General features: G+C 34.0%; 2 protein-coding genes across 3 annotated transcripts in view; one reads left to right on the forward strand and one right to left on the reverse strand.

Moving 5' to 3' along the window:
- Nucleotides 1-6,572, forward strand: part of LOC100375955 (TBC1 domain family member 23-like) — a 35,121-nt gene extending 28,549 nt beyond the window's left edge. For both annotated transcript variants that reach the window (XM_085499397.1, XM_078007452.2), the window contains exons 12-16: nt 270-376; nt 500-636; nt 970-1,052; nt 2,386-2,521; nt 3,113-6,572. In XM_085499397.1, coding sequence (XP_085355523.1) covers nt 270-376; nt 500-636; nt 970-1,052; nt 2,386-2,521; nt 3,113-3,389 — 740 coding nt within the window. In that variant the 3' untranslated portion in view covers nt 3,390-6,572. The remainder of the gene's footprint in view (nt 1-269; nt 377-499; nt 637-969; nt 1,053-2,385; nt 2,522-3,112) is intronic.
- Nucleotides 6,573-6,579: 7 nt separating this feature from the next.
- Nucleotides 6,580-15,144, reverse strand: LOC100375807 (uncharacterized). Its single transcript, XM_085499398.1, has 9 exons — nt 15,035-15,144; nt 14,540-14,672; nt 12,374-12,506; nt 10,477-10,555; nt 10,118-10,206; nt 9,502-9,517; nt 8,551-8,618; nt 8,288-8,392; nt 6,580-7,310 (listed from the first exon to the last, which is right to left on the reverse strand). The coding sequence occupies exons 1-9, from the start codon at nt 15,141-15,143 to the stop codon at nt 7,164-7,166; spliced, it is 879 nt and encodes a 292-aa protein (XP_085355524.1). The 5' UTR covers nt 15,144; the 3' UTR covers nt 6,580-7,163.
- Nucleotides 15,145-17,132: the final 1,988 nt, after the last annotated feature.

Here is a 17,132-nt window from a genome sequence, read left to right on the forward strand (position 1 = left end):
AAGAACTAATTGAGAATAGTGAATAATTACCAAACAATATGATTACCTACTATCAATGTTCTATTTATTAGAAAAAATACTGTCCAGTTTGGCCAGTATTAACAATACAATAGGCCACTGTAAATAAAACATTCTACATCTGGCAGTGGTTTTCAATGTACTAGTAGTTAAAACATCATCTGCTGAAAGCTTCCACAGAGATACCAAAATCAATAAGAAAAAAGGACATCAGCAGTTAATGTGTTAACAAAACTTTGTTTCATATTCAGCTCTTCATCAGCTTTTATCAGATGATCTGAACAGTGGTTTAACAGGACACGACAATAAACGGTGTATTGTCTGCACACCGGAAGCTGCACAAAAAGAAGTTGAAATAGTAAGTTGTGCTGTTCAACTTGTTTCTTACCGTATATTCTTGTCAAGATTTATTCACATGGTGTATCACATTGTCGTTATTGCATCTCTCTAATCTAAGCATGTTTTTGTGATATTTTATTAGACTGAAGATTTAACAAATCACAATGAAAGAGGAGCATCATTTATGAATAAACTTACATCGACTTTTAAATCAAAATCTGCCACAGTCAAGGAAAAAATGATAGATTTTATTAAAAATGAACAGCCTCCAATTGATAGGTGAGTGTGATTTTACTTCAAATAAAACTATTTATTAAAACTTGTTCAAATATGCTACCATGTACCATAATATTGGGAATTGGAATGTTATTAAATAGGATTCTAATACAGTAAGGTTCAATGAGGTTTATGTATGCAGCAAATTAGTACTGTGATCATGTTGATTAGGAGGTCTAGGAAAGTGTTGGCACAGTTTTGAATGATCAGAAACTCAGTTTTTCACACAATGCTAAATTCTATTATTTTCTGCACCAGATGTTAATACTTTCATTCAGATGGAATTATCTATTGTTTTTAGTAGCAGATTTGTAATAATGATTATTTTTGTTTTAGACATGTGAGTAGTCATGATACGGGGAAGCCATATCGTGGAGTGAAACCAGTATTTACTATAAATGATGATGAAGATGATGGAGGTGAGGTCAAGGGTCAATATGTACTGCCATCTATATTACAGTATTCAAACATACTGACTTACAACTGTCATTTTCTTTATTCACAAATTTCCGCCAAAATTGCGCTGAGAGTGAGTGAGTAACCTGACTTGTTTTGTCGCCTGAATAATGTTCCATTGTCTGCCACCATCACGTCATTGTTGTAAATAGCATGTTACATCGGTCAGTGGAAGAGTGGACATGTGGTGATAAAGAATGGAACACTATTGAGGGGGGGAAAATAAGTCACATGTCTCTCCAACAAATAATCGCTATTGACTCTTGGTTTAAAATTAAAATCCTAAATTTACTTGCGAGTAAAAAAAATGGCAATTTATTCACCATGCCCTATCTGCAAGTGTAATTCTTATAGAGGGAATGTATGCAAATACATCTATTCTATGCATCACTCTGTAAACGAAAAAAACTCTTCTGTAAAAATATATATGGGTGAAACCAATACTGTTCAAATTGACCACTGTGATTGTGTAGACGTTCTTCATTTATTTAGAATATAGTGAAGCTCCCAATTATTTTTTTTTTTAAATTGACAAATTGATGATTAAAACAATATCATTTCAATATCAATTTTGTGAATGACCTTCCATTCACCCATTTACATCACAGAAGTGTTTCACCTCTAGAGGGCGCAACTTATGCAAAAGATATGTTGCATGGGGGGGTGATTATGCTGTACAAATATCAAAGTGAATATGCAGTCTGTAGGTTTATCTTGACATGAGGTTTTAAGTCTAAAAATGATACGTGATATCAATTGATGAAATCTGCCTTTAAACATACTTCTTTATAACTGAAATATTGATCTATCATCTAGGATTTAATAATACTGTTTTGTGATTAAATAAATTATGGTGTTTCTGAGCACAAAATTCTGCAAAAGTCGCTGTATCCCCATGTCTTTAGGACATACTCCCTGTGAAATTTTCATTGCTACACAATAAATTTTCCTTTCATGAATCTATCTTTTAGGATGCAATATTGTAAACTGTTTTGTGATGAAATAAATTAATGGTGTTTCTGAGCACAAAATTCTGCTACAGTCGCTGTATCCCTGTGAAATTTTCACTGCCACACCATAAATTTAACTAGTTTACAGTTATTTGTGTTATGGGCATCTGGACAAGATGTGCCCATGCATGTGACGTGATTGTGCATCAATGCATTATTTGCATGCAGAGAACAAAGGTACATGGTGAGTGGTATAAATGAAGTTAAATTCAAAGTACCACTAATACAATTGAAGCCTTTTATCATAACTAGCTTTCTGACTTGCTATAATGTCATTGGTAACTAGATGAAGTTGGTAGTTTTGGTTCATCAGACGACGAGAGACGAGAAATAATTCACATAGAGACATGGCTGAAGAAATCAGATGTAAAGTATAGTTATCAGTGTCAGGAAGTCAACGAAAATGGCTACATGGTACCAAGGTAAACAATTACTGTCAATGACATCACTACAGGAATCTTTAAAAAAATCATCAAACATCATGTGTGCATCACATGGATATCAAGAATGATGTTTATTCATTCAATTGTTTCTGGCAGGAGCTCATCCCAAAACTGTGAAAAAAACAACATCTTTTAGTTGATGACCATTCATCACTATTTCAGTATCCAGAACTAGCCTGTGAATTAAGGCATGAAAAGAGCCAGGCAATTTGCTGTATAGATGTGAAAAACTGAAAATAAACCAGTGCACATTGTTTGACTAGCAATCTGTATTCCAAATGATAAAGCATGAGATTGTTGAAAGTTGAATTGGCTATGTACTGTGGAATACTTTATTTTCGCTGGAATTAATTTTCGCTGAAAAGGTATTTTGGGCATTTTGCTTGGAATTTATTTTCACTGATTTTTGATGAGATTAAAATAAAATATAGGAAAAAATGTATATTCGCTGGATTTTATTTTCACGGAATCATCCCTTCAGCGAAAATAGCGAAAATAAATTCCAAGCAAAAATAAAGTATTCTACGGTACCTACATGTTATTCATATCTGCATGTATCTTCATTTACAGCTATTTATTAGTGACCAATAGCCACTTGTATATCCTGAGAGAAACAAGTCATAAACCAGGATTTGCATTGATACAAGGACGCCGACCTCTGAACACAATTGTGAAGATTACTTCAAAGAAGAGACACCCCGAGCTAATAACATTCAGATATGGGACTTTAAATGACGATGGAATGAAAATAGAATCACTGAATAGGTTTATAATACCTAAAGCTGGTGATGCCACCAAATCGATTAAAATGCAAATTATGAAAGTTTTGGACGCTTTGAGTACGTAAACACAACTTGCCATCTCTCATATGTGAATTATTAACTAATAATGTGCAATTTTAGAAGTGAACTGGTCATGTGATTCAACCAGTCATGTGACAATATCAGGTGATTAATGTCCTTAGTAGGTGGATTCAAGCACTAGTCATACTAATCATCTTGTACTCATAGAATTAGTGGAGCACATATTTTTTTATTTAAGCAGAAAATACAAAAATAATTACTTTGGATAAAAATAAATTTAAATAATACAAAGTGAGTTTGCTTTTTAGAATATTGGGTTCTATAACCAACTCAGCATCGGAAGCTCAGAAAATTTAATTTCTGGATTACATAAGTAATTATTGATATATCATTCATACCTTGTATTCTCAGAACACAATTGTTATCTTTAAACAAAATCTTTTTTTTTTATGAAGAGAACTGGTTTGGCCCTTGTAGTTTCCGATGAACATCCAATGATCTAGCACACAGTAACTGGCATTGTTGTATGTGTAATCTACATATAGTTATATAAAGCTTTTTTTATCATTTTTTTATTCTTTTTAGATAATATATATATATATAACAACAAAGGTGGATAAATATGTAAGGGTATGTAACTTCCATATCCTTGTTTGATGACATGTGATAGAAAAAACAAACATTTTATTAATTTCAAGAAAATTGCAATTTTGTGTAAAATCTTGGAGATATTCAGCACATGTCAACAGTTACATACCTTTATCTACTTTTGATAAGTTGAGAATGCAGACATAAGTTTAACTTTGTATCATTATGGCCCTTAATTCACATTTGACTTTCCTGCTTGGATCACATGACTGTTCGATTTCATTGCAAATAACCTTTGACATATCCTGTCTATTTGCAAATTTTGATACCAATATGAATCATAAAAATATTAGTAGTACTTGGTGCAATCCAAGGCTTTGTCCTCAATAAAATTAAACTTGCCAGGAATTTTATATATATTTGCATACATTTGCATAATTAGTGAATTTGTAAATGGTGATTGGGCATTTGAAATGTGACACATGTACATATATTAGCTGGTACAGGATATTTACTGCCTGCATTTTTGACCAGTTTGCTCACTTTCATATAGTACCGGTATATACATTTATAACAAACAAATGTTCTCCTGTCTTTTACTAATTGGTAAATCAAATATTTCTCTTCCAACTCAGTTTGCTGCCATTTCCCACAGAATTTTCTAGGAATACTATTTGCTTGATTTATTTCATCTATGTATGTATGTATGTCTGTTCATTCGGTAAAAATTGGAGTATATTAGACTTGCAGGTTTCAATATCACATGGTATTTTTGTCAGTCTTAAATTTTGCTGTCTCATTCATGTTTGAATTGAAAGATTGTAAAATCCTGAAAAAATTGGCCTTTATTTGGTACAAGTTGGTGACCATACCGGTACATGTCATAAACCTACAGGGACCTGACAGACTATGTCCCAGTACAGGACCTTATCCTTGCTCAAAATAATAGAAATTATAGAATTGAAACAGTTTGTTAATGTAAAGCAAGCATATGTCAGAAAATTTAATTATCCACACTCTAAAAAATCACAATTACTTGTTATCTGCACTATACTTATCATTATGGATTAGTGTAATTTCTATTTTTTTGAACAAGGATTAGTTTCTGCAACCAACCAGATGAATAAATCGTCAGGCTCCTGTGCATAAACCATCTTTGAAAGCACCACAGTCTGCTGATGTAATGTGACAGAATATCTTGCACATGAGAAATCCTTAAATGAGGCATTGTTACTACACTATGTCAGCAAAATACTAAATACCCATATTTTTTATGTTTGGTCCTTGTGTTGTATTTTATCATAGCCATGGTGATATCCAGTGTGGTTGTATCTTATTATTGCCAAGGTGATAACCAGTGTGTGTGTTGCATCACATGAACCTTTGCCATGGTAATCGTCCGTGTGTTGCATATCATTGTTGCCAATTTTTTTACACATGATTTCAATACAAACAATATCCCTGTTCAAGCCTTTGGTTGTTATTGTTAAAATGCATGGACTATGATTACCGGTAGTTAACATTTGATGGCAAATTGTTTAAGGATGTTTGATAACTTTGTTTGAAGGCAATAGATATCATGGTTATCTATTAATTCAGTTTCAAATGCATTGTGATGTTAGTGCCACCGGTGAGTGTTGTAAATAGTATAGAGGGGGGGTGTATGAAAGCCTCACAATTGGTCTCTGTTTGAAGCACAGCAACTGAAAAGTGTCTGTCATCATACACACCACATGTTAGAATGTAAACAAATATCAGCATTTCACATGTCCTTGTATCAAACACAGAATGGTGGCGACTGATGCTTCAACTTCTGACATTCACGAATTTCTACTGCTGTATACTGAATCATTAAAATTTGACTTGTTTTGTAATTTACAGAAATGCATGCGCTGCTAGTAGAACAAATATGTTAATCAAATCTGATGCATTCCTTCTGTCGCCTTCACTCTTTATTTTATTTTTACTGAGCTTGTAAGATAATAAGGACCAATTTGGGTGAATTGTGCAGTTATGTATGTGAAATATTTTTTGTTCACCCATGCATGTAAATATAGAAATTATATTTTGTTTAATATTGTGACTGAAGCATCGGCTAGAAGCCACTTTGTGATTGGCTGATGAGTTATTGCCATTAGCAAGAAGTAGATTAGTAATTCATGTAAAGGGAACTGATTTTTGATTGGCTGAAAATAGCGATTTTGTATAAATGTACAAAATTAACTCTGACTTTCGTATAGATGAATATTACGATTCTCAGTGGAACAAAGGCATTCTTTTTGTCTTTATAAATAGTTCATTCAATAGGCCGAAGGAAACCACGTTTTTCAGTTTGAATTGTGAAACATTTTCAAATAATGTGCGTTGATTGGCTGGTTGAATTCAACTGCCATTGAAAATATTTAAAAAGATTAAGGGAATGCGTTAGTTGCGCCAAGAGTAAATATAGTGGAGTGGATTCTATCATGCAATATTATTTTAAAATTGAAATGTAATGAGCATCATAGGATTGTATTATTGAAACTATTCTTTGTAAGAGTGCCAAGTTTTGTGCTTGGGTAGTCTTGTGATATTCAACAATCCAACTTTTATGTATATTCAGTTTTTAGATTGGTAAAGTGTAGTAAAAATACATCAAATTGTCTGTTTATTTACAAAAGTCTTTTTATTTGTATGCCACTAACCCCATGCTGTCTTCACATGTCCTTCAATATACTCTGTATAAATCTGCTGCCCCAAACCATCTATAAATATATATTTTGGTGCTATTCAAAAAGTTCTGTCAATAATGCTCCTATTTTCAAATAAAATATACACGTGTTCACGAGCTTTGACTTTTCAGATCTGCACAATGCTCTAACTTGATCAACATAGTGTTCAAGATAGTTCAATGTTATTTATACGAGAGTGATTTATTTCGCTTGCGGTCATAAAAAAACACCCTCTCGCAAACAGCACATGTGGTGTGTATAGCGTTCTAATTGAGAAGCACAAAGTAGATTTTAGATTTGATCATTTTTGCTAATCAGCAATCGTGTGCATACCTCTTTTGTGGTGTTCCCCACCACAAAATACTTTTATATATGGTGCCTTAGATTCTATTTAAAGAGGGCGGTATTCACATCAGCGAAGTAGATTCTCATTGTGGTATGCAATATGTTGATAATCACCATCTTAGATTACATGAAAACTACAGAGTAAAATATATATCTGCTTTGGACCATAAATTGTCATGTGGCACTACATATAACAGCTGGTTCGACTTTAATACTCGGTACTGGCATTGTCTTTTCATTCCATACAACATATGGAAATCCAGGATACTCGGTTGCATTATCACTCCATGATTTGACCGTTCCAGCTGCACCACAATTACCCTGAAATAAAATAAATATAATACCATACATGACAATGTTACAAAGATCAAAATATTGTTTTAATTTGTTGAAACCACATGTAATAGAATTCTTGCCAGTAAAACACATGTTACCCAGCTCAACTCCTACAAAATGGATGTAAACAAAACACACAGATTTCTCAGAAAAGCAGCCAGTTTCAAAGTGTCTAATCAAGAGTTGCCCAGATCCACAGGTCTTCGGTACATGTCAATAAGGCCAGACTTTTATTATCCCTTGTTTCGTGAACCCGCCAAATGAACAAGGAGCCGAAAATGAAATAAAAATATAATTTTATTTCAGCGTAATTTCTTGCGCCCGCCAACTTGTAGGCGCAAAAAAATGCTAAAAAAATATTATTTTTATCTTCATTTTTTTACTGCCCGCCGCACAACATATCCAAGTTGCATTTTCGTGGGAGTATCATGATCAAAGTACCGAGGTCTAGCACAGATGAGAAACAAGATTATACATGGAATAAAATTTTATTTCATTTCTTTTGTCCGATCAATGATCTCACTTACAATTCTTTGAGAATCACACAAATCTAATGGAAAAAAAGAATTAATTTTATTTTTTTCCCGCCCTCCTATAAAAACTCGCAAAACAAGGAATAAAAAAGGTCTGGCCTAAGCAAAGCTACACACACAAGTCTAACAGCTGACGTAATTGAAGTACTCCCTCACACATCGGAAAAAACGCAATCATGTATAACAGTACTGGCATCCATCAGGCATTCTTATTTTTGTCCAATTTTACAGGTATCCCTAGTTCAGAAATACTGTACACTAAGAATCCCTAGTTTAGTGTAATTGCCCACCAAGCATCCCTCGGCAATCATATTGCCCATGAATCTTAAATGGGGTTTAACTGCACACCAGGCATCCTGATGCAGTCTAATTGCACATCAGGCATCTCTGGTTCAGTTGTATGTTACACAACAATGTTTACTTGTTTACCTGTTTGTCCATTGCGATAAATCCTACTTCAAATATATTATTCACTCCAATTCTTTCAGAGATATTCGTTACCATCTGTTGACAAGCAGATTGCACATCCAAACCCTGAAACGAAAATGATTCAATTCAACAATGTCTGATATAATGTATACTACAGTAGTTCCACAGATTAAATCATACATTGAAAAATAATGGAAGCATCCAAATGGCTCATTAGAGACAATATTGTCAGTGGATGTGAAATTTCCAATAAAGTTGCATACTTGTTTCATGTACTGTACTATCTGAAAAGTGCAACAAAACCTCATAATTTCATCTCCATTACCAGTTGCTGTGAATAAAAATGACATCAATATGTTTACAATATAATGTGACATACACGGGATATTAAGGGGGTATAAGCTAGTGCTAGTTCAATTATGCCACTAGCAAGGTAAACTGGTTTTGTAGCAATGTGTACCAGTTTTGTTTTTGATGCACTTCTAGACAGCAAATTAATTCTCATGCGAGGACATTCAGTCATTTTCACCACCTGGCAATCATTGCGGTGAAAACAAAAGCCGAAAACCATCAGAAAATGGTACTTTAGTATAGTTGTCCAGGCTCCCCTGAATATGGTAAAAAGATTATGCCTACATGTGTAACATATATAAATTTGGTTGTTCAGGATTACTTCAAAGTTGAGTTTGTGCTGTTTTCTTGACTTCAGCTGTTTTCATAGGCTTTGACTGGCATTCCACAGCAGCTAGTGCAGGGCCCATAGAAATACACGGTACAGTGGTGCACGTCTTAGCAACGTGGAACGTCTTCAAATTGTCAACATGCCTTAAATTCTCACAAGGTGCCAATACTAATCAAATTTCCTTTCTTCTACATGCCTATTAATCAATTTTTCAAATCTAATTACAATCATATGCCTACTAATCATATTTTCACATGCTTCTAATCAAATTTCCACCATATGCCTGCCAATCGAGTTTCCCCAATATGCCTACTCATAAAATTACAATCATGTGCTTACTAATTCAACCATTTTATGAATGAAGGGAATCATACAGCTGTTGACTAGAGTCACTGTAGCTATAACAGAGACAACACATGAAGTTCTTAGAAGAAGCTAAGGATACATTTTTCCTTATATGGAAATTGCATTACCTAATAAGGAAGGATGCAGAAAGGAAAATTTATTTTATGTCTAACAAAAGTGAACTCACCTGCTGCAGCCCCAATCTGAGAAAAAACAAAATAGATTATTTGCATACCATAATTTTTTTAAATGACAAATTATTGTGAAAACTCCAATACCACATACAACTACACTTAATATTTTATTTATTAATATTGTTATAAGGAATCGCAGACAAAGAGCCAAATTCCAGTTTTGGAATGAGGGCAAGTTGAAGACATTTCACAGTATTCTGCTACTTCAGGTTTTTTTTATTTGATAATTCCAAGTTAAAATGGAGCATTCTATGGCTTCCTTGGGGCCAAAATTACTATCAGACAGGTCACAGTTGAAGACTGTGGCCACATGTGATCCCTGGTCAATCAGAATTTTATGGTTGCCAGAGGATCTGCTCCTGAGGGTAAGGGGGTCCATGGCCATGACATGAGGGCGCTGTGCCCCTGTTCCCTTGTTTAATAAAATCCCCACAAAAGGATGCTGGACTTTTTTTATTTGCCAACTATTCAAATTCCCACAAATTGTGCATGATTGTTCACAGATAGGGAAACTACAGAAATGTTCAGTTTACTTTTAATCTGGTTGTAGTTATAAATACTGTAGTAGTCATGGGTCTGCTTGATAAGCACAGTGTGATTGAAACCTACCTGATTATCAGCATAGAGTCCACACCCAGGTAATGGTGAGTCACCAACTCTACCAACATGTTTATTTGGTGAACCACTTGTAGATGAACCTATCATACAATAACGATCATTAAATATTAATACATTGTTTCACACATACCGGTACCATAGTATTATTTCATACAGACTGGTAACTCACCAAATTAAATCTATATATAAACATTTACATAAACATTTTGTTTACTAGCCATTTTATTTATTACTGTTTTATAACTTACTGTATTTTTCATTTGAATATTGATAAAGATATGTCATCAATTAATTATTGTACATCTTATAGTATATATATTTATTAAAATTTAAAATTACTTAATTCTCACCTACGGCAATGTTTCCATGACGATCTAAGATTATCATACACACAGTGTCATGACATGGTGATGAACTATCTACTGGTACCTATTGATTGAAGAAAAGAACAAATGTACAACCAATCATAGTGACTGGCGATCCACCAATCAAAATGACAGTCATGTAGTTAATTTACATGTGTTTAATAAATTACAATATCTGAGAAAGAATGTAACATTTTGACTGAATTCTGTAACTTTAAATGTCAATTTTAATTTATAGTGCCATCAATGTGTTTCCTTAAAAAAACCTCTTCAAAATAAAGTTAAATGACAATGGTCCTCACACTGATGACGACCATCACCCATTAAGATACTACAGACAATGCCTCAATTATATAGAGGCTGCCCCCTGGCGAACTGGTGTAATTAACTTTTGTTTTTTTAACAAAAATTATTTTTTGCACTTTTGCTCTCAGTTTGTCTGTTTAGAACATTTACCATGGCAATGATATATTTCCATGTCTGAAAATTGTATTACAGTGGCCCCTCGCTAAGTCGCGGGTGTTGGGATCCAAGCAAAAACCGCAACTTATCGAGGGCCGCGACTTACCGAGGGACGTCGTGAAAGAGGGAGGTCGTGCATTGAAAAACATATAAAAAGCACATATAAACCCTCGGTTTAGTTAATTGATGTATCATCACATGTGTCAGGCAGTATTCGAATAAAATCATGATTATGTTTGCTGTAAACATTGCGTTGATTATTTTGTTTGTGTCTGATATTATGTGGGCCGCTTGCTGTTGTTTGCGACTTCGACGGTAACAGCTTCCAAAATAAACCAGTTTCATCGCAATTATAAACATGTTCGTCAAAATAACCACCTTCATAGATAATTTCTCTCAGTTTTTCGGGAAAAGTTCCGACAGCGTCAATGTTCCCAGATCGAGCTTCGTCTTGGATTGAGACTGCGTGTGTCGATAGCGTGTCTTCTTTGCCATCGCAAGAACCACCCTGAACTGGCCTTAAATTCAAAGTCGTCATATCTGAGTTGTATGCTTTGCATTGGGTGATGGGACCAGATAGTGGAGTTCCGGGAGACCGTTCTTAAAGAAACGTAAACAGCTTTATCGGTGTCATCATTGTCGGACACTTTCGCTTGTTTTTCTGTTCAGTCCCGCCTCTTGGTCAACTTTGAAAACAAATTTACTTTTCATTTTTTACCCACCCACGAATAGTGGGCTCAACCACGTGCAACCCTTAACTTGGTTTGACACGGTCGATCGCCGTGAGTTTATGGCGTACGAACAGGCTGTATAGCTTTCGCTTTGACATGCTGCTCAATTGAGAAATAGAGATCAGAATTCTATGAATTCAACTCATTGTAGCGAGTTTTTGTAGAGGTATACCAAAATCGGACCGGCCAAGAAGTACGTACGGCCACTACTCAACATCCCTGTTGACACCTTGAGTAAGGCCGCCTTCACCTATTGCATCTCAGCAATTGACGGACAGTGGGTGTTAAGTTGTCTCTTTAACGGTTAGTTAAAAATACTATGCCACGAAACATTAGTCTTTGTACTTCAAAACTGCTGTCAAAACACAATAGAAATTTTGGGAGCCATCCAAGTACCCGCGACTTAGCCGAATCGCGACTTACCGAGGCGCGACTTAGCGAGGGGCCACTGTATTATTTTAGTGCAAAAATTTTATTTGATGCATGACAGTTTTTCTCAACAAACATTGAAATAAACATAAAGAACTTGACACAAATATAATTGTCACTGTCATACACACTAAAACATACATCTATAATCATTAGTAGTATTCTACCTTGAAATTGGTGACTTTATTCATTAAAGAAAGTAGAAAATTGTTCACCAATATACATGTAAATGTATTTTTCAGAAACTGAAATGATTCTACCTGTTTTTCTGTTATCAGTGGTTGTAATTTAAATCCTTTTTCCACTGCAAACTGTGTAGCTCCTTCTCCAACAATCAAACTGTGATGACTGCATTCCAAGACTTTGCGGGCAACACTGATTGGTCTATCAATTCTTTTGAAAAGAAAGTTCAGCAAAAGGGCCTATTTTACATTCAATGAATCAAATACACATGTAGATTATATTATATACCGTATATTGTTTCGACCAGCACTGTGGCAATAACAGTCAGGTATTCAAAGTGCTACAGTCAATATTTTTTCTGTGTTATTACTGTAGAATACTTTATTTTTGCTTGAAATTAATTTTCGCTGAAGGAATGTTTCAGTGAAAATAAAATGCAGCGAATATACCTTTTTTCCTATATTTTACATTCAACTTTTCAAAAATCAGTAAAAATAAATTCCATACAAAGCACCAAAAATGTCTTTTCAGCGAAAATTAATTTCAGCTGAAATAAAGTATTTTACAGTTTTATACACTTAGCACTGAAAACAATAAAATTTGGCGTTCCACAAAAAGCCTTCCCAGCATCCACTCAATAAATCAGCACATGATTGAATTCCCCCTTTTATTGGGAAAACTATGTCTCCAGCGTCAACAAGTTCAAGGTTATCAACATCACATTGAACACTTTATTTATAACTATACTACTCTAGCAACAGATGGAAATAGAGTCCCATTATTGAACACAAATGTTCATACATTTTTTGTTCCCATTTTGGGCTATAATCTCTCATCAAATTATTACACCAAGTCAGACAAAGATGTACAATGTAAGTGGCCAAGACTTCTCATCAATACTATGCAAATACAATACGATAAAATAGGTTATACAGATGATTTAACAATGCATTTTCTCTCCATAAAAGACTACTACAACCTTAAATTATTTTCTTGTTATTTCATCAAATTATTTTATGGAAATAGCAGAAAGAAATAGACAATATACAAAAATAACAAATTTAGAAAATACACAGATAATAAGACTTTCGGTTCCCAACCATAATGAAGATAAGTGGGGAGAAAATATTAAATTTAGCTCTGCTACAAGAAGTTCAACAATAACAAGAGAAATGTTAATCACATATACAATGACCAATTTTAAGGTGATCCAACTTATGAAAAATGTACTTGCCCATGTTGTCAGGGGGGAAGATAAAACCTCAAATTTTGAACAAAGAAAAAAATTAAATTGTTCAAACAATTCCTTGCAGTCATATGGAGTCCAGACAAATGTTTTTAGAATAACCTAAAACACTCTTGTTTAAATGTTATCATTTTTGTGTATTTCTTTCTTAATTCTAACATTTGATCTAATTTTTGTTTATGTTTATTTTGTTATGTATATATTTATTTATTTAAATAATGAGTCGCTGATTTAAAAGGGCTGCAACAAACAAATAAATAAATATTAAGGAATTTGGCAATAAAATCAGTTTACACACCAATTACTTTCTTGATGAATAAAAGTCACATGATATAACAATATCAATAACATAACATTACCAAACTAACTTTCAAAAATATTCTTTGATTGCATTGACTGAAATTCAAAATTATCAAAAAGTAACTTGCCATGACATCATATTTTGTTTACACATAACAAAATACGTGGCCATGTTGAATCACAGTAATCCTGTATTTACTAGTTCACAAGACTTTTCGTGACATTTTCTTCATGTTTAGGTAATCTGAGTGTAGGTTTTTCCTAAAATTATTAAGGTCATTGTGAAGTTTATTCATCAAGAAACTATTTGGTTTCACAATTAATAATAATAAAAACTTTATTGCATCCAGGAGTTTATTTACTTGCATATTTTTCAAATCCAGTGGCAATACATTCCCACTAAATAAGTATACTGTAAAATACTTTATTTTAGCTGGAATTAATTTTTGCTGAAAAGATATTTTGGGTGTTTTGTATGGAATTTATTTTCACTGATTTTTGATGAGTTGAATACAAAATATAGGAAAAAAAGTATATTTGCTGGATTTTATTTTTACTGAATCATTCCTTCAGCGAAAATTAGCTGAAGCAAAAATAAAGTATTCTACAGTATTTTTAGGTTGGGGGGGGGGGGGACTAATAAGGATACAAACAATTTACATGGAGATTTGTTTGTGTTGATAATACCGGTATGTACCTTTTCATGGCAGCCACTCCTCCAAATTGCAGCATATCTCCTTTCATGATAGCTGCATCTAGTTGTAGCTCACCATGACTGTTTGGTATACCACTCAAACCAACACTTTTAACAGAATTGTCTAACTCAACAACTGAAAAAATATACACATACATGGAAATCATTTTTTGTAACAGGTCTAAACCATATAACCCCCCCCCCCCCCCCCATTGTTGCAATGCTACATTGGCTCACTCACTCTGTATTTGGAATCTTAAAAGGGTGGCAACTTGGCAATGACCTTCAATGACCTTCAATGCGAATAATATATAATAACATAACACACACCACAGGTGACACGCACCACCCCCACCCCACCAAATTTATCTCCGAGTCCGTCCGGGAAAGAGTTCAACCTCTGACAACTTTATTAGTTGTCCGAGGTTCAACTCAAAACGTGACGTCATATACGGAACTAACAGAGAACGAGAAAAAATCATAAACATGACCACCTACCGTTAATACCGCGTTCTAAAGCTGTGATGTAGTCGTCTCCTAACAGCAATGATTTTGACGACGACTCTACAGCCTGCAAGAAATTCCACGTTACCATGCAGGCCGCCATCGTACTTTATATTCTATGTCATGTGAGGGCGCTTTTATTCAATATTTATAAACAGAGGGAAGGAAATGTTTACAAATAAAAAAAGAGAAGAAAAGAGAAAATCTGAAAGAAAAACAAATTATAAAGGAGGTTTGCTATTTTTTACCATTACTTTTACTCGCATATTATACTGTGCTACATAAGTATTTTTGTATTATTGAAGACACTGAATCGCTCTTTTTTTGGTGCATCTGTGAAATGCAGTAACCCTGATTTTGGTAACTTGAAAAATTTCCCGAATGTCAGTATAGCTACTACACTCTATAAGAAGATGAAATTCATCTTTAAATACAGCCATTATTTTTTTTGTTACATGTCACAGGGGCGCGCTTATAGTAGCCAGACTCAATTTTGAGATTGTGGTCATGCAAGCGGAGCTTAACCAGTGAGCACACAGGTCAGTATTACGGAGCTTGATCAGATATGGCTGAAGTTCAATATCAGATTTAATTGTTCTGTATCTTCTAAGCCTGTATTTCTTGGTATAATTGCCACGCCTGTCGTTTTTAATTCATTTCAATTTTTCAAAAATAACAAGAATAATTTTTACTTTTATTAATTGAATGGCTGTGAAGGTTGGTTTTTTGCATGTTAATTGGGGTTAATTTAGTGTTTTTGGATAATCTAACTAAGCGAATGTGAAAACCCTGGTAACAATTAAGCTGCATATAATAAGTTAAATGGACACTAAATGGTTACGTGACTCTGCGTTTTCATTCAGTAAAGCCATCGTGATATACTGAATTTAGGGAAAAGTGGGTTCTCCACGCTTTACCCCAATTTCACCAGTATTCATAAATTTTGAATAATATTGAAGGATGGCAGTGGACTAAGTCATAAATTATGGAGAAATGTTTTTGAGCCTAACATATGTTGCATCTATAATTGTATTAATTATGCTCAGTTCTTGGGAAAACCTACTATTTGAACTTTAATCAACTAATATAATTTATGAAAAGTATTGTCAAAAATTCGGGTGGCTGAGACAGGTTTATTCTGCATAGACAACGCAATAATGAATGTACAATGTTTTGATGGATATAAATTTATTTGTTATAACAATATTGTACTTTTATCTCGCGTCTTTAAAGGCATGTACACGTGTATTTCTCACAAATACATTCAAGTTGCTGAAGCAAATTCGTCGTTTTGGGGTGGTCATGTGAGGGCGCATTAATTTTCGATTAACGTTTAATAGAATACGTCACGATGATATCATCAAATCATAACTTTCAATAATTAAATACTCATATGAGAATATAATATATTGTTATTCAGTATGTTGCTTTCTGATCAACAGTGCATAGCAATGGTAACCACTTAAAGTCAGACAGTGATTACTAAAAAGCCTGCGGAATAAAAAATTGAGAAATTGGAAGCAAAATTCCAAATTTCATTTTCGGGTTGAACACTTTGCGTTCAATATATCTTAATTCACCGTCATTAAATTGTTATTTTCAGACATTTTTTTAAAGACTAATGTTGTGATGGAAATTAAATAAACGAATGTCCACCAGATGCACATCGGGGGGGGGGGGCTTAATTTCAAAAGTGTAAATGTTTGTTTTGTTGTAATAAATGAAACATCAAAATATCGGTCTTTTAAGAAAGCCTGTGCATTGTTTTCAACAGTTGGAATTTGACACTTTGCCCTGTTCTCAACTTCGTTAATGCATTGTACAATGATGAAATAAACGAATTCCCACCATATGCCATGGATTATGCATGTTTATGTGTTTGAATGAGTGAAATAACATTTCTCTTAGATCTTATATAAAACATAGCAGAAGATGGTCGTCATCTGTATAATCTGTCCTCGTAGTCGCATCATCGTTCCTCATGTCTGGACACAGGCTTCTTTACATCGCCAAGTACCAAATCATGACGTCATAAGTGGGAATTAGACGCGTAATGGACATGGGGCGCTTGTCGTTTATGTGGCAGTTCTGT

The sequence above is a fragment of the Saccoglossus kowalevskii genome, chromosome 5 (assembly GCF_978046115.1).
Source record: "Saccoglossus kowalevskii chromosome 5, keSacKowa6.1, whole genome shotgun sequence".
NCBI classification, from domain to species: domain Eukaryota; kingdom Metazoa; phylum Hemichordata; class Enteropneusta; family Harrimaniidae; genus Saccoglossus; species Saccoglossus kowalevskii.

Excerpts from the sequence above, each read along its gene's own strand:
- LOC100375807 (XM_085499398.1), bottom strand. The coding sequence starts at position 15,143 with ATGGCGGCCTGCATGGTAACGTGGAATTTCTTGCAGGCTGTAGAGTCG. Across the intron at positions 14,673-15,034 it reads TTTAGAACGCGGTATTAACG|TTGTTGAGTTAGACAATTCT; the intron begins GTAGGTGGTCAT and ends ATATTTTTTCAG. Across the intron at positions 12,507-14,539 it reads GGAGTGGCTGCCATGAAAAG|AATTGATAGACCAATCAGTG; the intron begins GTACATACCGGT and ends TCTTTTCAAAAG.